General features: G+C 37.2%; 1 protein-coding gene and 1 long non-coding RNA gene across 2 annotated transcripts; both read right to left on the bottom strand.

The window, feature by feature from the left end:
- Positions 1-17369: 17369 nt before the first annotated feature.
- On the bottom strand, positions 17370-19142 carry LOC122071038 (protein NRT1/ PTR FAMILY 4.6-like). Its single transcript, XM_042635304.1, has 3 exons — positions 19042-19142; positions 18816-18940; positions 17370-18307 (listed from the first exon to the last, which is right to left on the bottom strand). Exons 1-3 carry the CDS (start codon positions 19129-19131, stop codon positions 17473-17475), a joined length of 1050 nt encoding a protein of 349 aa, XP_042491238.1. The 5' UTR covers positions 19132-19142; the 3' UTR covers positions 17370-17472.
- Positions 19143-20057: 915 nt separating this feature from the next.
- Positions 20058-20949, bottom strand: LOC122071042. The gene is made up of 3 exons (XR_006138038.1): positions 20658-20949; positions 20319-20388; positions 20058-20206 (listed from the first exon to the last, which is right to left on the bottom strand). It is a non-coding gene; the product is annotated as an uncharacterized LOC122071042 (long non-coding RNA).
- Between the last annotated feature and the right edge of the window lie 1748 nt (positions 20950-22697).

Here is a 22697-nt window from a genome sequence, read left to right on the forward strand (position 1 = left end):
TCATGACACTATTTATGAATAGTGTCGATTACTGTTTATGACAGTACTCGACCCATATTATGTTTGTATGATCCGATTGATCGAATCAGCTTGAATGGGATGAATTGTATTAATTTTGATATTAATCCATATGATTCATGACCAATATTATACGAACAATTGTAAAATCTTCTTTATGTTATTTGTATGGGACTCACAAGTATTAAAAAGATTTAAACTCTAATTGTAAATTAGGGTTTATTTGTTATACTTTACCCAAGGATTTATTTTGTATAATGTAATTTAGGGTTTTGGGTTTGTGGCACCCTACTTAAAAAAAAAAACCCCATATGAGGGGTTTAATAAACTAAACCCATTATGAAAGCCCATATTATGGGATTTAATGAAATAAACCCATTATGTAAGCCCATCTTCTCTTTATGCCTTATTTCTGATTCTAATCATAATAGATATGGTTTCTTTGTACTCTCTACTTAAATTTGTACATATTTTATGGATTGTACATCTATTTTTACTTATGCTCTATATTACCAACTGAATTTCTATGTTTTTTTAAGAATACTTTTATGGTAGAAATAGATAGAAATAGATGTTGTCTATGTCTTTATGCATTATTTTAGAATACCTATGATGCTTGGATGACAATTTATGTTAAATTTAAATTGAAAGTGTATAATTTTCAATTTTAAATACGTTTGGGGCATCAATGACTATGTGATTAAGTTGAATGGGAGTATCCATAGGTACACATTTTTCTTGATCACAATAATTATATATGTTGGCCTTAAACATAATCGTATCACACATTCAATTTAAATTTCAAACTTTAGAGTCTTATGATGATCATTATGTAACGGTCAAGATAGAATAGGAATATGTGCATGTATACATTCTTGATTGACTGCGTTGATCTATATATAATAGTTTAACAGTTAAATGGAATGAAAATATCCACAGGTATACATCTTATTTGACCATTTTGATGACTTAAATATTTTACCCTAATGATGTCTTCTATCTAATGTAAAGTGAACCATTAGCATGTTACCATCTCGATCCCACAGGATAGATTGTAATGATGCAATAGGTTGCTTTTCTAGAATTTTAATATTCTATTACTGAAACTCAAAGCATGATAATTGATATGCATGTATTATTTACTCTTATTCATAGGTTCAACACCTATCCCTATTTCGAATAACGTGCCACTTTTGAATAGATCAAACTTTAATGACTGGCATGAAGAACTTATTTATTACCCTGCTGCCATAGATCATGATTATGCCTTGCGTAATGAGAAACCTGTTGCTCTCACTGATGAGAGCACTGATGATGAAGTTACATTACATAATTGGTGGGAGCTTCAGAAAGACTGTCAGAAACACAAGACTTGGTTCGAAAAGAAGGGGCTCTCTTACAACCTGAAAATCAAATCAAAGTGAGAGTGTCGTCTACTTGGGAAATCGATAAAAGTCTGAAGTTCGATCCATCGGCACTTATAGACTCATTTTGGACACCGGATTCTAGTTGGACCTTAAGGATACTCTTTATGTTCCTTATATTTCTAGAAATTTAGTTTCATTATCGAGACTTGATTGTGAAGGTTTTAAGTTTACTTTTGATGATAAGGTTGTAAACGTTTTTAAAGACACCAATCTAGTTTGCACTGGATATTTATGTGATAGTCTTTATAAACTTTATTTGGATTCTAATTTTTCTAAATCCATTCTTGCACTGCATGTGAATGTTAGATCAAAGCGTAAATCCAATAATGATGATTCCTTATCCCTATGGCATAGATGTTTAGGTCATATTTCTAGACCTAGAATGGAGAGGTTAGTGAAGCATCAAATATTGTCAAATATAGACTTCACTGACTAAACCACTTGTATAGATTGCATCAAAGATAAGCAATCTAAGACAAATAAAGTTACTGCCAAAAGGACCAATTCACTTCTGGAATTGATACACTGACATTTGTGGTCATTTTGATCCTTGTATAACTGGTGAAAAATATTTCATCACCTTCATTGATGATTACTCACGATACTGTTATGTCTACTTATTAAAAGAAAAATCTGATGTTTTAAATGCTTTTGAAGTGTTCTGTGCTGAAGTCAAAAATACGTTATATAGAAATATTAAAACTGTGAGATCTGATAGAGGGGGTGAATATTATGGTAGACATACTGATGTAGGGCACAATGAAGGACCATTTGCCTGATTCCTTAAGTTGAAGGGTATAACCCCTGAATACACAACTCCTGGTACACCTGAACAAAATGGGGTTGCAGAAAGACATAATCGTACCATCACAGTATGGTACGTAGCATGATGAGCAACTCCTCATTGCCTGAATTCTTGTGGAGCGAAGCATTAAAAACAACAGTGTATATCTTGAACCGGTTTCCTAGTACGTCAGTTCATAAAACTCCTTATGAGATATGGAATGAAAGAAAACCTAGTTTAGGGCATTTACATGTATGGGGCTGTCCTACTGAAGCTAGATTATACAATCCACATGAAAGAAAACTTGACCCTAAAACCATAAGTTGTTACTTTATTGGTTATTGTCAGTGATCAAAGGGTTACAGGTTTTATGCACCACCAAACAGTACTAGAATTGTGGAAACTCGAACTGCTAGATTCTTAGAGGATGGTAACATTAGTGGGAGTGAGGAACCATGTAATATGGTATTTGAAGAACATCAAATTTCTTTACTGACTTATGTACATAGTGATAACATTGTTGTTCCACAAGTGACTGTTCATAATGATTTAGTAGAACAACAAACTATAGAAGATGTACATATTCATCATGATGATGTTGTCCCACAGGTAACTATTGAAAATGATCATATGGAACAACAAAATATTGAAGATGTATCACTCCATGATGTAGTTACCACTGATAAAATTATGAATGTTTCTCAACTGAAAATTCAAGGAAGACCTCAGAGGGTTCGAAGGTTTGCTATTCCTGGTGACTCTATAGTATACTTTCAAGAATCAGAGTTTGATATTGAAATCAAGAATGACCCATTAACCTTTTCACATGCCATAAACAATAATGATTCTCTTAAATGGGTAGATGCTATAAAAGATGAGATGAAGTCCATAAATGACAATGATGTCTGGGATCTCGTTCAATTACCAACGGGCTTTAAGGCGATTGGTTGTAAATGGGTATTTAAAACCAAACGCGACTCGAAGGGTAATATTGAGAGACATAAAGCTAGACTAGTTGCAAAGGGATTCACTCAGAAAGAAGGCATTGATTACCATGAAACCATCTCTCCTGTCTCTAAGAAGGATTCTCTGAGAATCATATTGGCATTACTAGCTCATTATGATCTAGTGCTTCACCAAATGGATGTGAAAACTGTATTCTTGAATGGGGATTTAGATGAGGAAGTCTACATGAACCAACCTAAGGGATTTAGTGATTAAGGAAAAGAAAATCTAGTGTGCAAACTTAAGAAATCCATATACGGACTTAAACAAGCTTCCAGACAGTTTGTTTCCTTCGGATTTGTTGAGAACACCTTTGATAGGTGTATATATCTAAAACTTATGGGAGTAAATTTATATTTCTGGTCTTATATGTGGATGATATTTTACTTGCTAGTAATGATTTTTGTCTGTTGAGTGATACAAAGACCTTTCTTTCTAAGAACTTTGAAATGAAAGATATGAGTTTAGCTTCTTTCGTTATCGGCATTGAGATATTTCGTAATAGATCTCGTCGGATACTTGGGCTATCACAGAAAACCTATATTAACAAAATTTTGGAAAGATATGGCATAATGAATTACAAATCAGGTGTTTCCTCCATTATCAAAGGAGATAAGTTCAGTCTAAATCAATGCCTAAAGAATGATCTAGAAAGAGCACAAATGAAGGATATTCCCTATTCTTTCGCAGTAGGGAGTCTTATGTATGCAATGACTTGTACTCATCCAGACATTAGTTTTACTATTGGTATGTTAGGCAGATATGTGAGTAATCCTGGCATGGATCATTGGGTTACAACAAAGAAGGTGATGAGATATTTAAAGGGGACTAGGGAGTACATGCTTACTTACAGAGCATCTGATCGGTTAGAAGTGATCGGATATTCAGACTCTGATTACGCAGGATGCCTCGACAGTAGGAAATCTACATCAGGATACATTTTTCTACTTGCTGGTGGGGCGATTTCTTGGAAGTCCAAGAAACAGACTTGTGTCTCTACTTCTACTATGAAAGCAGAGTTTGTGGCATGCTTTAAAGCCACATCTATGGTAATTTGGTTACGGAACTTTATCTCAGGACTTCGGGTTGTCGACACCATTTCAAAGCTGCTGAGAATGTATTGTTACAATGTTGCTGCCATATATTACTCCAAGAATGATAAGCATTCAAGTAGAGCGAAGCATATTAGAGTAAAATACAATTTTGTGAAGGAACCAGTTCAGAAACAAAAAGTGTCTATTACACACATCAAGACAAATATGATAATTGCTAATCCTATGACCAAGGCATTAGCGCCTAAACACTTTACAGATCTTGTAATGGACATGGGTTTATGTAATTTTTATGTAATGGTCATATTATGTTAGACATTTTTACTTATTTATTTAAATGGTATGATATTTGTTGTTTCTGAATATTTCTCACTTTATTATTGTGTGTACACATTTTATTAATAGATGTGAGATATTATGTTGGACCATTTAGTTATAGACTTTTCTAGTCTATTCTTTACTTTTGCACCTATTTGGATGAAGTTATTAGTGTTGTGACTATGGAAGGGAGTATGTCGTTATATGATGTATAACCGCCATGATCCACATTAGTAGTTTTGTTCAAATATGGTATTATAATTATGATGACATAAAGTTGATGGGTTTACTTTCAAATACTGCAGTATGATGTTAGAATCCAAATTATGTTTGAGATTATAATTACGTGGTCATATGGTTCAAGTGGGAGATTGTAAGAATATTATCTAGAATATTCTCTATTATTGTCCCATATACCAATTAGGTAATTGACCGATATTAATCTCATAGAATTGGATTCCAAATAAGAAACCCACTCCTCGTCAAATTAGGAAAAATAGTCCTACCCTATTTGCACACGTTGATGGGAGGGTGTAAAACTTTATTTAATAGGACTCTAGGTCCTCTTCCTACCTTAACGTCAATCTCATTATTGGTTCCATCACCAAGAGAGCATTAAGGGAGCTAGTGGGAGAAACCTAGAGGATCCATTGTGTTCGTGATTGAGATTGTAGGAATAAAGATACAAGAAGAATATAATGGCGGTAAATTCTTCACAGTCGATGGTGAACGGTATACGTTGACCCTTATAATATAATTTTGTGATTCAATGATTATATGGCAAGATCCTATATGTTGTTATTAGTAGGAATAACATCCTTCAAACACTGCTTTGAGATGTTGGATGCAAAAATATAGTGAAATAGGGAAATCTACATAACAGCGTGAAGAATGCTACAGTTTCATCTTCTCTGGCAAGTGTTCACAGATTCCTGGCACATGCCTTCCATCACCATGAGTAATTTGCTCAACTCAGATATCTTGGAAGGTGAAAAAATAGCTAAAAAACGAAGCAGGGAAGAAGATGATGCGATTAAATGTCTGAACTGACCTGTGCTGACTGAAGTCAGAATTAATGGCTAAAATGGCGGCTTCTTTGATATGGATAGGTGCGGGAAAATCGGGGAATCCCTCGGCAAGGTTAATTGCATTGCATCTCTACGACAGATGTGAATCAGAGAAGAAGAAGAAGAAGAAGGAGAGAGAGAGAGAGAGAGAGAGAGGTGAGTTTAGGCTAAATAGAGGAGGGGAAAAAGAAGGGTAAAATCATCTTTTTATTTTTAAAAATTAACACCTCTCCCTGTGTTAGTTTGGGTAGGTTTAAATGTAAAAAAAAAAAAAAAAAAAAAAAAATATCGGCAAACACCAGGCGAGGATGATGTAAATCACCCAATTTTTTTTGTTGTTAATGAAAAGAAAACAAAAACTGACTAAAGACTACAAATAAACTTACTTGGATTTGTCCTTTGGATACAAGTTAATTTATCACCAACTGGTCAATGTAAATTGATACGATTTGATTGGTTAGTTGATAGTGTGATTGTTTCTTATTATCTTCTTCCACCAGGGCTCCATCCCACCAAGACAAAAACCAATACCTTCTATCTTTCTAGTCATGTTACTTTTTATCATATCTATCTCTTTCTCTCTTGGTAGGTTTATCTGTTACACCATGCTAGCCTTCTTTTGCTCTTTTACACAACCTCCCTTCAACAGTCTACATTTATCAACACTTGTTTACGGGGATCTATTTCCTAAATATCTACCTTGTTTTCTTCTTCTAACAAACTAGGTTTTCCTAATGATAAGGTAACAGAAAATAAATAAATAAATGAAGTAGCTAGTGACAAAACAGTTTTGGAATTCATTAGAACACCATTTTGGCAACTAACTTGGTGACAATTGATTTTGGTGACTTGATATTCTCTTTTATTTTAGGGAAGGAATTTGCTGTCAGGTTGGTGCCTCTACGCTAGTGAGGGGTGAATGGGTGCGCTCACGGGCAGCAAGGGGAGGGGTGGGATGGGCATTTCACTGCCGCTGTGAACCAATAAAGTAAGCCTCAGTATTAACAGCCCAATCAAAGGATGAACAACACATAAATAGATTCAAATAGAGGCAGTAAACTAAAAATACTAGAAACAATACAATCATTGGCCCAATCAATGCTCAAGCACGAACTATGAAGAGCCAAAACCACCACAAGGAAATTAGAATGAATGACCAACCAACGAAGCCTAAGCTGATAAGCAAGGAATAGAACTTCCACGGTGGAAGGAGAAAAGCCCCTAAAACATTTACATAAGGCAGCAATAAACGATCCATACCAATCCTTGATGACGACAGATAGCCCCCCTCCCCCCCCCCCAAAAGTTAGAGGAATAGTTTTTTTTTTCTTTGGGGGGGGGGTTCTCGGCCTTGTCTGAGCAAACAGTGGAGATCTAACACTATATGATAGTGTAAAAGTTATGATTTCACTATTATTGATTTATGTTCACAACTTCTTAAGTAGAGTATATATGACACAACTATCATAGATAAATATCACAACATTTTTAATATGATAAATACAATGAGTCATTGTATCGTATGGAACATAATTGAAACTTCAATAAATTTGTCAACAAAAGTAGGCTCATTCGTAAGAGTTGGGTTTGTTGTGGCCAATTATCAATAGAGCTAGGTAGCAGCAATGCTGGGCTCGATGACGACTGAACTTATCCATCAATCTTGAAAACTCGAGGAGGATAGAAAATAGGCAGAGAGAATCTCAATTGATACACACACTCAAGATGTGGATCTAACTGGCTGGATTCACAACTTATCACGAAGGAATGAAAATGAAGCTGTGCTGAGACCTTTGGTGAGAATATCGGCTATTTTGTCCTTGGTGGAATGAACTGCACTTGTAACTCATGGGCCGCAACCTTGTCATGAAAAAAATAAAAATCAGTATCCATATGCTTGGTATGCACACGGGAAACATTATTTGCACAGAGGTAGATAGTTCTAATGTTATCACACCACAAGATAGGAGTAGCAGTGATAAGAATCCCAAGTTCACCAAATAGAGAGCGTAACCATGATAGTTCGGCACAAGCATCAGCAATGGCTTCATATTCAGAATCAGTGGAAGATCTGACCATTGTCTTTTGTTTTTAGAGGCCCACGATATAAGATTGGAACCCTTATAAATTGCATAGCCACCAGTAGATTTGCGGTCAATACTATCACCAACCCAGTCGATAATCAGAGAAAACCTACAATAGGAGGGAGTTAGACTTGGAAAACAATAAGCCATAATCCCGAGTCACCTTGAGATAATGAAGGATGCATTTGATCATCGAACAGTGGTCCTCTGTGAGAGCATGCATAAATTGCTATGCACAATTGACAAAATAAGCAACATAAGGACTAGTTAAAGTAATATACTGTAGTGCACCAATAATGGACTAGTACTTGGTAGGATCTGAAAGCAGTGAATCCCTTGCTGGGGATGATGAGATTTGGTAGCTATGGGGGTGTGGACTGGTTTTCAGTCAAACATGTCGGTGCTGAAGTAAATATGTAATATAACGAGATTGAGAGAATAGGACACCAGTGGGATCACATAGAGCCTCAACACAAAGTGAGAAACTAAGAGGATTGAGATCCTTGATAGAAAATTTAGTAGCCAACTAATTGAGGAGAACCATCACATGAGAACTTTGATTTCTTGTGAGGAAACAATCATCAACATAAACTAGTACATACATACAGACAAGGTCGTGCACATAGATGAAACACAGATCGGTCAGTTTAAGAGGATAAAAAACTAGAGACGAAGTAGAAACTCAGAGAGCTTGTGAAATGAGGCCTGTGGAGCTTGTTCAAGCCATAAAGAGATATGTGAAGATGGCAGACATGATAAGGATGCCATGTGGTTAAACCATATAAACCTTCTCATGAAGAATACTATAGAGACGCATTTTGCATATCAAGTTGGCAAACGCACCAACTATCAGAAATTGGGAGAGAGAGAGAGAGAGAGAGAGAACAATGAGAATATTGGTCAGTTTAATGATAGGCTGGGGTTAGAGGTCTCATTATAATCCAAACCAGGTTATTGATGGAACCCTTTGCAACCGGTCAATCTTTATAGCGTTTAATGGTGTTTAATATTGTACACCCACTTGCTCCCAACTAAATTCATAGAATCATCATAAGGCACAGGACAAAGTATTATTTCACAATAGAGCATTTAATTCGTCAGTCATAAGTAAACGTAATGGGTTACCTTGTTCTCTTTAGAGAAACAAGTTGGTTTAGTGGGGGAGAAAATGGTGGTGGAAGTGTTATGGAGAGTGTTGTGGGCTTGATGGCGATGAGGAAGAGACTAAGGGTTATTATAAATGTCAGTAAAAGAGTAGGTACATAAGGGTGGTGTTGATGGGTAATCGAGCCTGGATGAGAGGGTGGGGGCAATATGTGCTACTTGGGATGGTGGTTGAGACATGTAAGGTGTTGAGGTTAGATATGCCCAAGGCCCAAGGAGTGGGCTAGGTATGAGAATTTTAGGCGTAGGGGTAATAAGAGTGCTATGAAAAGGAAATGTATATTCATTGAACCAGACGTGATGAGAAATTTAAATGTGATGGGTGGCCAGATCCATATACTGATAACCAACATTTGAGGGATTATACCCGAAGAAAACACAAGGAGAGGATCACAAATCCATTTTTTGATGATTATATAGACAAAGCTAGTGAAAGCATAAATAGCCAAAGACCTTGAGAAAGGAATAATCAGGGATTCTGAGAGTTACAAGTTGATAGGGAGAGATATTTCCAGTAATAGCGGATGGCATTCGAATGATGAGGTAAACCGTATCTCAAAACCATAGTCCAATGCCATCAGAATAAGGGTGAGTCAAATTTCAAAGATGTTCCGGTGATGGCACTCAACCGTCCTTTGTTACTCGTGCATGATAGGGCAGGAAACACAGTGTTGAATGCCAAGGATAAGAAAGAAGGAAGAGAGGGAACAAAATTTGCCTCCCTAGTCAGTTTGTATAGATTTGATGGAAAATTTTCTTTCCATTAAAACTTGAAATGTCTTAAAACAGAGAAATCTTAGTGATAAAACCAAATGTATTTATTGAAGTCATTAGCAAAAATAATAAAATAACAACTGTCTCCAGAAGAGATAATGCCATGGGGTCAAAGGAGCCGATCGTGAGAGTGACCTATACGATGGTGCCAACGATTGTAGGAAGATGCAATAACTTGATTGGAAAATAAAGGATGCACAAAAGACATGTAGCAGAGCCTATTCCTACTCAACTTTGGAAAGAAGAGTTTGTTTGCCCATCAGTTCCTTCACAAGAAAATGAGAAGAGTAAAATTCAAACTAGACATTGTTACCATGAAAAAAAATTTGAATATAGAGAAAAGAATTTTTAAGGGAAGGGATATGCAGTTCATTAGAAAGAAGAAAAGCACGAGATGGAGAAGGCAAGGAGACAATCCCAGTATTAGAAATAGAGAGACCATCACCATTGCCCTGAAGCTGATTATTACTTGTGTATGGATCAAAAGTGGAAAAGGTTAGAGTGTTATGGTGGGTTGCCACAATATCAAGTATCCAGGAATTGGTGGTGGCAAAAGGTTGGTGAGGAGAATGGATGGTTTGGTGAGCGAAGGGGGTGGATGATTGGTGGAAACAAAGTTGCGTGGGTGGTTTAGTTGTGGGGGGAAAGGTTGTTGCATTGGTAAGGTTGAAATTATGATGGAATAAGTAGTAGTGGTGGGCGGGGACTTGTACTGTGGATCCGATTATTGATGACAATAATAAAAAGTGTATGTTGATGGTTGGGGTGACTACAAACTATGGAGGGACTATGAAAAAAAAGCATCAGAATTACCAAAGCCATGGCCATGACCACGACCACGAACCCAAGGAGCACTATGGCCACAATTTTAGGAGCCATTAAAATAACCCTGTTGGGAGAAGTCGACAGAAGCATCAATCGATGGACCTATATTTATGCGACAATATTGAAGAAGAAACTCGTGACTCATGAGGAGTCCACAAAGCTCAGTGTAGCGAATGGGTCAGCCTATGCCATAATGGTAGGAACTAGTGACTGGTATTCATTCCAAAAGGAACAAAAGATATGGATGTTGAAGTCTTCAAGGGGTGGACAATAAGAGATTAATGGAGATTCTAGGTAGAGAAGAAATCAGGCTGGCCATAGCTAATTTAGATCCTAATAGTGCTCCAGGTCCAAATGGATTCCCTGGTGCATTTTTTAGAGTGTGTTGGGATATTGTTGGTACAAATGTCTGTACGGCTGTCCAAAATTTTTTAGGGAAGGTATGGTGACTAAGGGAGTAAATTGCAACTTCCTAACCTTGATTCCAAAAGTTGATAATGCAAGGAAGGTGGGTCAGTTCAGACCAATCTGCCTTAGGAACCTTTTTTTTTAAGTTAATACCAAAAATCCTAGCTATACACCTATCTTCTCTGCTTCCCCGTCTAATTTCTGAAGAACAAGGGACGTTTCAAAAGGGGAAAGTAATTTTCTCTTCCATTGATGTTGCTTCTGAGCTTACAAATCTAATAGCTAAAAGGAGTTCCAGTGATAGCATGGGCCTTAAGTTGGACATCCAAAAAGCTTTTGACACGTTGGAATGGCAATTCTTGTTTGATGTTCTGGAAAAGTTTGGCTTTCATGCCAAATGGATTGATTGGATTCGACAAATCCCAGTGTCAGCAAGGCTGTCGATTATGATTAATTAAGGGGGTCCAATTGGGTTTTTTAGAGTGGAAAATGGTCTCAGGCAAGGGGATTCACTCTCACCAATGTTGTTCATTCTTGCAGAGGAAGTGCTTTGTCGTGGTCTTAAAGCATTGAGGCTAAAAGGTCTAGTGAAGGGTTTGCAAGGACCAAGAAATGCGTTTACACCCTTGCATCTGCTCTTAGCAGATGATTTTTTTATTTTTATTAAAGTTGACATGCGTGGATTGAAATATTTGAGAAGCTTCTTAGATAAGTATCAAGCGTATTCTAGTGAAGTTTTTAATTTAGATAAAAGTCATATGTATTTTGGCCCCATCCCTACTGCTAGAAAGCTTCAGATCAAGTAGGTGTTATGCATCCCTGAGTGCCGGTTCCCAACACGGTATTTAGGAGTTCAGATTTTCAAAGGAAGGGTCAGAAATAGTCTAATTCTGCCTCTAATGGATAAATTCGAGGAGCAACTGTCTGGATGGAATGGTCACTTGCTCTCTATGGCAGGTAGGGTTGAGTTGATGATGACAGTTATGAGCAGCATTCTTGTTCATAATTTCTCTATTTATCTGTGGCCCTCTTCTTTGATAGTCACTATGGAAACATGGATCCGTAATTTTATATGGAATTGAGAAACTTCAACCACCAGAGCAATAACTGTCAAATGGGATTTTCTGTGGAAACCAAAGAAGGAAAGTGGATTCGGTGTTAGACGATTAAGCGACATCAACATTGCCTTATTAGCAAAGATGGGATGGTTTATAAAGACCGATCAATCTTTGTTTGGAAAATTCCTTATGGGTCGCTTGGTTACTAAGAAGGGGACTTTAAAAAATGCTATTTCCTCATCGATACTTCTTGGTCCTCGCGGCAGTTGAAGAATGCCAAAATCACTTATATGCTAGATGCGCCCTCTTTATCTAGTACTGATCTATCAGCCTCAGTAACGGATTTTATTGAAAATGGGCAATGATCTCTCCCTGAGGTCTCAAACCATGCTCTGAAGGACATATATGCGTGTATAAAAAATATTGATCTCTCGTCGACAGATGAACCACATAAAAGGGTATGGTCCCTTTATGAATCGGAAAGGTTCATAGTTAAGTCGGCATGAGAAGGTATCAAGGTTGCTCGCCCTCTTCAAGGATGGGCATCCTAGGTGTGGCAGAAAAATATGCATCCTCGGTTTTCCATGTTTGGCTGGAAATTGTATCATAATCGACTCGCCACTGCTGATCAAGTCGTAGAAGAGGTGTGCCAATTGCCTCAAAATGTGATCTATGCCAGATGAGTTAGGAATCTCTAACCCATCTATTTCTTGGCTGCAATTTTAGTAATAATGTGTAGATAGACCCTGTACTTTTTTCAGGTTCAATGGAGGAGTTTTCCTACAATAGATGAGCTTTTTTCATAGTGGAAAAGGAAACCTAATGCTGTACTACTGCGCCCTGCTTGGTCAACCTTACTAATCATCATTCATTTCCATCTCTGGAGGGAAAGGAACTAGAGAAGACATGATAATGGAAACTGCACTACTCAAATAGTCGTTAAGAGAATATTTGATGATCTAGTAGATTTTTCAACTTTGAGTTCCATATTTATTTTATCAAGACAATTGCACCTCAGAATAACACCAAAGAGGACACAAAAAATCAGTGAGGTAGTTTGGAAACTACCCAGGGAAGGATTCATTAAACTAAACATAGATGGCTGTTTTTTGGGAAATCCGGGTCAGTTAGGAGCAGGTGGTATTTTCCGCCACCACATTGGGAATCATATCCTAAGCTTCTCAGGTGGTCTAGGAGTTACAACAAATTTTGTCGCAGAGTTTGAGGCTTTCTTCATGGGTATGCGGCTTGCAAAAGCTAGGAATTAGATGAACTTATAAGTGGAATGTAATTCACAGGCGATGGTAACTTGCATCCAAAATAGCACCATTCCATGGTTCTTTTCGCAACACTAGTGGAGTTACAAGGGTTACTTGGATACCACTATATGGTCAATTACCATTGCTTTAGAGAGGCAAACAATATTGCAGATAAGCTAGCAAAACATGTGGCTCTTGCATAAGCAACATCAACATGGAATTCTTCCCCCTCTTTCACAGTGGATGATATAACATGGGATGCTCAATTGAGACCGAGATACAAGTTTTCATAACAGTGCTGGTTTTAGATTGAATTTCTACTCTGCTAATGGCAATGCCCAAGGTGGAATAGTATTTCAACTCTAAAACTAGGTTAATTAGCTTTTATTGATTGGATTTCTTCTCTGCTGATGGAAATGCCAAAGGTGGAATAGAGGTTCATTGTTTTCAATTTATTCATTGCATATATTTTCTTTCTCCTAAATTAATGCAATACACTCACTGACTCTTAGCAAACAAAGAAGTCTTCAAGGGGAAGAGGTTTCCTAATAGTCACTAATTCATCAGAGAGAGCCTTGGCGTAGTGAAGAAATTGAGTGATAATTCATCAGGCTTGTGAATTAAGTTTTGAAGAGCAACATTGAGAGACAATATGTGTATGGTGGAGGGGGAACTGAATGTAGCATGGAGAGCATCCCATATTTCTATGTTGTTGCTGCGATCTACTGCTAAGGAAGGGAATCTTCGAAGAGAGGCAATTAAGAGGCTCATAATGGAGGCATCATATTCACACGAACTTGTAGCTTGACTGAATCTTGAGAGCTCAGTTTGTTGCCAGATACATTATCATGGAGACATTGGCCTATGAGGTATGGGGCAATTTGTGTTTTCCAAAAAAAATAGTTTTTAGAATAAAATTGGGGGATAGAAAATGGTGAGCAATGAGTAATTGAGAGGTGGGGGGTTTGGAGAAGATGCTTGAGGAGTGTGGATTATAGAGTTGTCGGTGTTGGCCATTGGAGAAGAAGAATTTCCACTCGTTGGATATGGGAAAAAAAGAGTGATCTTAGGCAGAGGGGTGATCAGTAGAGTGTGTGACTCTTGATACCATATAAAAGTTATGATTTTACTGTTATTCATTCATGTTCACAACTTCTTAAATACAATATATATATATATATATCCATAATTCTCTAGAGAATCTCTCCCAATTGTGTTCAATGTTTTTTCCAAAAATGATGAGAGAGAGAGAGAGAGAGAGAGAGAGAGAGATTTAAGGAGGAATAATAGTGCATTGATATTTTTTTATCCTTTTAATATGTAATAATTTAATTAATAATTACTCCACCCCTCTCTCCTCCACGTTTAGAGAAATGAGTGAGAGAAAGAGAATTATAGAGAGAATATACCCCTTCTTCCACGTTAAGATTTTGTAAGGAATGGAAGGAGAGATTTTAGGAGCCATTTTTTTGGTATATTTCTTTCCATACTTATCATTTTAATGTCTCCATAATTATTTATTGTCTCTATAGAGAATCTCCCCCATTGTGCTCCACGTTTTTTCCAAAGACGATGAGTGAAAGAGAGAGAGATTTAAGGAGGAATAATAGTGCATTTGTTTGGTTTATAATTATATGAATTTTTAATAGTTAATAATTATAATTATATGTCTTTTTAATACTCCACTCTCCCCCCTTCTCCACACTGAGAGAGAGAGAGAGAGAGAGAGAGAGAGAGAATTATGGAGAGTTTATTATTATTAATTTCCTTTTTTGTTGGTATATCTCTCTCCATAATTGTTCATTCTATCCCCATTCACCATAATTCTCTCTATTTCTCCTTCATCTCCCCCTTTCTCCTCCACGTTTAGAGAGGGAGAGAGTGAGAATTATAGAATTTATTATTATTACTTGATTTATCTTCTATTTTTAGAGTGAGAGGATGAGTTGGTTTAGGGTTTGTAATTATATGCATTTTTAATATGGGTGTTTTTTAGTCTTTAGGAATTTTTTTGGTAAATATAAATGGTTTTTTTGTCATTTTAAAAAAGTATATCAATCAATATATATATATATATATATATATATAATGAGTCATTGTCATAGATAAAAATAATATATCACAACATCTTTAATAGGATAAGTACAATAGGTCATTGTCCCATATGAAACATAATTGAAATTTCAATAAATTTGTCAAAAGGTAGGCTCATTTATGAGACTTGGATTTGTTGTGACCAATTGTCAACAGAGCTAGGCAGCAACAAACGTTGGGCTTGATGATGGCTGGACTGACCTTTACATCTTGGCAACTCGTAGGCTCAATATAACAAAAGACCAAACAGTTCGAGTTCTCCAAATCTGCCAAAAGATGGCATCTCACGGAGCATCAATGTCATGATGATTTGGAATCTCTTTACACTTAAAATGAAGGAAACCCAGCCAGTCACGAAAATGCTGGAGACTTTTTCAACGCTGAGTAATAAGCAGATCTTATAGTGAAGCTTCCACTATTAGAGAAGATCCAAAACCAACCGTCCATGCAATCAAAAGATAAGATAGGAATCATAATAATAGTCTAGGCTTTTGCAAGAAAAAAGACGACATAAAAGTGAAAGATCCCACTGACAAGTGTGTGGAGTAAACAGGTCAAAGGCCACAGCAGTGTGTAGTAAAAGAGGAGAGAGAGAGAGAGAGAGCTCTAATTTTAAAAACTCTATCCACTGAACCCCCTTTTGAGTGTCATTTTTCCACCAAAAGTTCCTAACCATACGGATTAAGGCCTTACAAAGAGAGGAGAGAAGAAACATCGGCATTGCATAGGAAGGGATGCTTGTAGCAACAATTTTGATAAGGATTTCCTTCCCTGCAATGGATAGAATATGGGCCTTCTAACCAGCTAGGTTGGCCTGAACTCGTTCAAGTATGCCAGAGAAGGCTTCCTTCTTAGACCTAGCTAACATCGTAGGAAGGCTGATACTTACTATGATTAGGCTTTGTAGGGAGACCAAGAAGAGAGGAAATTGAGGCCATAAGGATCGTGAACAAAAGGTATAAACAAAATGTTAGATTTATTCCTGTAGCTACATGATCTTCTGTTATCGCGATTTTAAATACTATAGCAATAAGTTTTCTGTATTAATGCGGTATTTAACTACCAGTTGTTTCTGCAGTTACGAGATTCTCTGTTATTGTAATTTTTTGCTATGGGTTTTGTTTTCACAGCTACATGGTCCTTTGTTACAAAAAAGAGTATCTCAGTACATGAGGCTCCTAAAGCTATAGGGTCCTCTATCACTATGTTTTTAAATACCATAATAATAAGTATTTCATATTATCGCACATGAAGAAAACACAATTATAGCATAGTTGTGGTATTAAAAACCACAATTAAATATTAGTAGTTACAAGTGTATTTTGTTATAGTATACCACAATAGACCAAGGGCCTCAAAAACACCCGCCTTGAGAAACAAAATTTAATCATCCGTAAAAAGAAGGTGAGAGATCGAAGGGCTAAAATGAGTAATTATAAAAGTAGAGAAACCCCTTAGAAATCTCAGCACGGTACGTAATGAGTTAAAACTTTATGTTTGATACAATATAAAGAAATACAAACCCAAAGGGGATCCCTCGCGGACCCCCAGTTGAGGTTTAGAGACAGCTCCAAGTATATTGCCATTTACTTTAATAAGAAATTCCACTGTACCAACGCCTTGCATGATTTAAATTTAATTGACCCATTTAGCCGCAAAGCCCATCCAAAGTAAAAACCGTTGAAAAGTGCATATAATAGAGCATCTCATGGCAATGTAAGCATTATCAGTAATTATGCGGATTAGGGTGATTGTTAAGTTTGTCTCGAATTCTTGACTCATTTTAAAGATTGATCCGCTCTGATATATTTTGGTAATGATCCGAATAGAAGTTTTCTGAGATCTGTGATGGAAGTAGAGCATTGGGCCGATAGGCCCAAGCCTTGAACTTAGCACTGATCTTCTTCTTCTCCCCTATGCAGTAGCAGGAGCCTCATGCACTGGATTGGTCTTTTACATTACACAAACTGATTGGCATGAGATGTCCAACCTCCAATGGGTACTTTCGTTTAGGAATTAACACTAAGATGGGTTCAATTAAGATGTTTAAGCATATGCCATGAATGATTTATGATTAAGTAGTAGCTAATAAGACCATAGCTGTGTACATATCCCTACCCATTTGAGTATTTTTTTCAAGTTTCATCATTCAGATCTGCATTAGTTTTCCTATGCACATATTTGGTAGCCCAAAACAAATAGTTCAAGAACCCCACAAAGCCAAGGATGGCTAGCAACCAATAGAAACGATCAAGATGATTCTGGTTCAAATTGTTTCCTCCCAACCACCCTTGTTCTCCTATACCATTTCCATGTCTGGTGTACTTGTTAACTAGTTCCACAAGAGTAGATCCCAACAAGGATGCTAACCCAAGGATACACCAGAAGAAGGCAGTTCCAAGCGATTTCATCCCCCTTGATGCTTCACTATTGAAGAACTCAAGCAATCCAACATAGGTAAACACATCTATGATGACAATGCCAAAGAATTGCAGCCCAAGCCATAACACAGACATGGGGACATGACCTCCTGATTTAATTAGTCCATGTTCTTCTGCAATGCTTTTCCTTTTCCTCTCTATCAAGGCAGCTGCAACACCTGCTAATGAGACTATTATGTAGCCAACGGCGATTCGTTGCAAATGGGTAATGCCGGTTCTACGCCCGGTGATCTTGCTTGCGAGCGGCACAAATAACCGATCATAGAAGATTAAGATTACTGCTTGAAGAAATATGGGGATAGTTACAAGAGACACAACAGAGACATTGATCTTCCCTATCTTAGTGTTCATTGTACCTCCTTGTTGAATGGTAAATGTCAAGAGTTGTGGTATGGGAATGTAAGCAAATAAAGCACTTAGGAATATTGGGAGCATTCGGATGACAATTTTAGTCTCCTCTACTTGGGTCACACTGCAAAGAGACCAACTCCCTTTTGGTCCATTCAGAATTGCAGCTTTGTCCAGGAATCTGCAAGGGAAAAAATGGACTTGATTATTCTTTAATTCTGATTGGAATTAAAATGATTCTATCTTTCTTAAGTTAGATCTTTATGTTTAATGCTTAATAATCCACACTTAATGATTTATTTAGTGCAATTTGAGCTTAAAATGATTAGAGGAAATAGCTAAAATTTCAAAAGATGTCATTTTGTATCGAACCAAAGGAGGTGGACACATACATGAAGTCGTTCGGTATATTCAACTCCGTTTTATGGTATTTTGGTTATTTACTAAACCCTTGTACTGCCAACTAGAAAATAGTGAGGCGTTATAATTCATGGGCATAATGACACCTATAAGGGCCCAAACTAGGTTATCTTTCCTGCATCTTTGCCTAATGAAGTATAGTGCTTCCTCTACTCATTTTAAGCTGAAATTGCACTAATGAGACGCTTTTCAAACCCATTTAATGCCATGTGGCAAACTAGTTTATCTTTCCTGTATTGTTTACTTACATTGATGATTTCTAGACTTACCGGAGACTCTGTGTGTGTGGGAGTATCTCCCCTATCACCTCTTCATCAAGAGATCCTTGGTATAATAATTCTGCTCCATTTTCTGGCAAGGGAAGATTTCTCTTCTTAAATGCAGCCACCAAAACCTGAAGATACAGAAGAAAATTAGCAATCTAAACAGATATTAAACATAAAGAGATTAAAAAATCTAATTTGGAAGATCAAGTAGACCTTAATTAATTCCTACCTGCAACATTCTAGTAAGAGGGCTTCCACTTGGGATTTGATGCCTGTAGAATTTAATACCAAATGCAAATACTATGATCCCTAGTAACATAACACCTGAAGTTAAAGAACCTTCAACCCATCCTTTGCTGGACTCAATCCACACTATCAGGATTAAACCGATCACTGATCCTCCAAAAATGGAAACATTTAACCAGTTGAAATAGCTCGATTTACAGCGGGACTTGCAAAAAGAAAAGCAAGATTCTCATAGTAGTCAAATCTACCAACTTCAAATACCCACCACCCTCCACCCCCCGACACCCCTTTTATCTCATCATCACTGCAACAAAACCAAGTCAGATTCAGAGGGGCCGAGAAAGCCCTGAAGGTTAGGGACATTCATCACGTGTTCAAGCCCAACCCCCCCTTGACAACCCTAATCCATTGGTCACATAACTGCTTGTTCCACAAGCATATGCCATCTCTTAGTCACCCTTGTTACTCTCTGGTGGTGAATTATAGCCTTCATCAAGATTCAAGGGTCTCACAATCACAGCACCACCAGCAATAGCCATAGATCTCTCTCGCTCACACACACACACAATGGAGAAAAGAAGTTGACATGCAGCCCATTTTGAGGTCTCACAAACACATTAACAATGGGGCACAAATTGACCAAACCAGTTTTGATAATTGAAACCCGCCCCCAACTCCGAGTTTACCATTTTTTGTGACATCAATAGAGAAAAAATCCAAAATCCCAATGGTTAAAATGACATTAAGTTTTGTTGCGGTAGTAGTAGTACCATCCAACTCCAGCACAACAATTTCACATAAAAATGGGACCTCATTCTAATACATCGTGAAAACTGTGGCAGTTAGTCAACAAGGGATGAAATAAGTGTGCATACATTAATATCAATTAAACCCAAGTCCAAGTTCCCCAAAAGAGTGGGGAAGGGCTGGGAAGAAAGAAAGTAAACAATGTTGTATAAGAAATAAAACCATCACAAGTGTAGGAGAGCATACCCACAGGATTTGCAGCAATCAGCTGCTCACCAACTGCCTTGACAGCCTCGATCAAAGCCCCCGCCTGGTTTGTATGTGGCACCCTCTGCTGAGAAATCACAGACCGGAGCAGTTCTGCAGTCTGTTTCGCTGTCGCCTGTGATCCCTCAACCTTACTGCCATCATTTGCATCATCACAAAATTCAATCTCAGAAAGCATTCCCACAAAACTTCAGCCGCTTAGAAGCCCCCCCCCCCCCAAAAAAAAAAAAGAGCAGGAAATTTTACCGTCGTTTGAGCTTGACGACTAAGTCATTGACAATGGTCTGCGTGTCTGGCATGACTCACAAATTTTGAACTGAAATCGTGTAAAAATCACTTCATTGTCAGACAACCAATTTGAAAGAAAAATGAAAGAGTTAAATAATACTACTTATATAGAGCCATTATAATCAGTTCAAAAGACAGAAACCAGAAGAGATGATGTCCTTAAGATTTTTTAGATCGACAAGTGAGAAGAATAAGACAAATTTTCAATAAAATAATAGTTACTCCGTTGAAAGAATTGATGGAGCCTAGGTCACAAATCTCCATTCACATAGGAGAGAGATAGAGAGATCAATATACCACTAGATGGCCGAACGGAGAAGAAGAAGAAGGCCGCTGCAAATGCCCTCCCGCCGCTACAATCGCCCTCAATAGGAAGAGAAACAGAGAAGAGGAAGGGAGCAAGGGGAGGATTTGGGGTTTTCTCCTTCGATGCTCGCCCTTGATCGATGACCACCGGGAACAGAGACGGAAAAGAATCGAAGAACGAAAGCTGCTCAATCAAGGATTTTGGGCTTTCTCCATCGAAGGGATTAGGGGGTGACAAGGGTCGGATTTGGGGTTAATGGGTTATCTCTTTTTTTTTTTTCTCTCTCTCCCTAAAGACACTTCCCGAACCCACATGGTTCGAATTTTCCATCGAACCACATTCTAGGGGTTCGGGATTCTAAATTCTGGATGTAACTCATATGGTTGAGTTTCTTTGGAACAATTTTCTTCTTAGTGAAAAACTGTTTGGTTACCTGATTCTATTAGTTGAATCTGAGTGGAAAACTATTTGGTTACACTGATTCTGTCAGTTGATTCTGAGTGAAAAACTATTTGATTACCTACGAGTCTATGAACTATGTTCTGTTAGAATAATAAAAAAAAAAAAAAATTTTTTTTTTTTGTATTTTTTTTAATAAATAAATATATTAAATTGAAGAGGAAAATAAGAAGAAAATTAAAAGGCATGATTTTAGTGCATGGTATCGAAATAGGTATCATGCATCTAAAATATATATATATAGTATTGAATCGTTAATTTTTTCTTAAAAACATGTTTTGATTTGTTTGTCTAATGATTTTAGGTAGGTATTGAGTATTTTTGTATTTTATTTTTTACGTTATTTATAAATGCCAACTATTTAGTTTGGAGATATACTAAATCGGAACAATTTGATGGATATGATCAGTTTAATTCATTATACTTAGAACCATGGTTGGGAGGATTTTAGCATGCACCCAACACATTGGCACCCACTTATTATCTCCACAGTCTTCACTCCTTACTGACATGGAATTAATATTTGTGATGTTGGATCAAGAACCCATCCTCACTAGTTATTAAGATCACTACAGTTCCTGTACAATATAAGTGTCTTAATCCTAAAATCCATCAATTACTATGAAGTACTTAAGATCACTACAGTTAACAGTACCATGTCCAAATAGCAAAGACCTAATATGGAACTTGAGAGTTGCCCTTTTTTGACAGATCACTAGCACTGTGGAAACCCTTTCTACCCATAGTTATTAAATTTGGATTCGGGAATTATTCGGATGAAGAATTATTCGGATTAATTCGTTTCATTAATTCAACGATTCCATCATGGTCAAGAAGCCAAATAGCCATAATTTGTTGCAGACTTGATAGCTGAAGAGAGAAAGAGAGCATCGACGATGACAACACAGCAGAAATAGAAAGTGCGAGAGAGAGAGAGAGAGAGAGAGAGAGAGAGGGCGGAATCCTTGGCTCGCTTGGGCTGTTTTAGTATAGTAAAACATAAATTACTCCTCACCGAATTCTAGGGTTCATATAACAAATTCAGAACGTAATAAACCACGGCAAAGATTTCTTCATTCCAATTTCAACAAAACTAAAAAAAAAACCTAGGGTTTCACTCTAGGTTTAAAGAAGAGGAAGAACCATATCTCAAACAATCTAGAAAACACCCCCTTCTTCAGTCAATCGACGAAGCCAACAAATAAATCTTGCATAATGAGGAAGAAACATGAGTTGAAAACCTAGATATAAAGTTAAGAACCAGAAAGATAACAACCAACAACTCCATAATCTGAAGAAATCTCACCTTCGCTGCGTTCATCTCTCGTCGAAGGATGAAGAAGAAGAAGAAGAAGGGGAAATCTCACCTCGCCTGCGTTAGTTTTTCAGAAATCTCACCTTGGCTGTGTCATCTCTCGTCGAAGGATAGGAAAGGTCATATTGGAAAACCCCATAAGTGGAGTCACCCTGATTTTGGGGTTTTTATATGAACCCTGCAATTAGGTGACTAATCCAATTGAATCCTCAACTTTAGCATAAATGATTCCAATGAACATCATGAGTCTGGATCA

The sequence above is a fragment of the Macadamia integrifolia genome, unplaced genomic scaffold (assembly GCF_013358625.1).
Source record: "Macadamia integrifolia cultivar HAES 741 unplaced genomic scaffold, SCU_Mint_v3 scaffold_176A, whole genome shotgun sequence".
NCBI lineage: Eukaryota > Viridiplantae > Streptophyta > Magnoliopsida > Proteales > Proteaceae > Macadamia > Macadamia integrifolia.

What these genes read in the sequence shown, in the direction of transcription:
- LOC122071038 (XM_042635304.1), bottom strand. Translation starts at nt 19,131, where the DNA reads ATGTTACTAGGGATCATAGTATTTGCATTTGGTATTAAATTCTACAGG. An exon ending in CTCTTACTAGAATGTTGCAG is followed by an intron (nt 18,941 to 19,041) that starts GTAGGAATTAAT and finishes CTGTATCTTCAG; the next exon opens with GTTTTGGTGGCTGCATTTAA. An exon ending in CCACACACACAGAGTCTCCG is followed by an intron (nt 18,308 to 18,815) that starts GTAAGTCTAGAA and finishes TTTCCCTTGCAG; the next exon opens with ATTCCTGGACAAAGCTGCAA.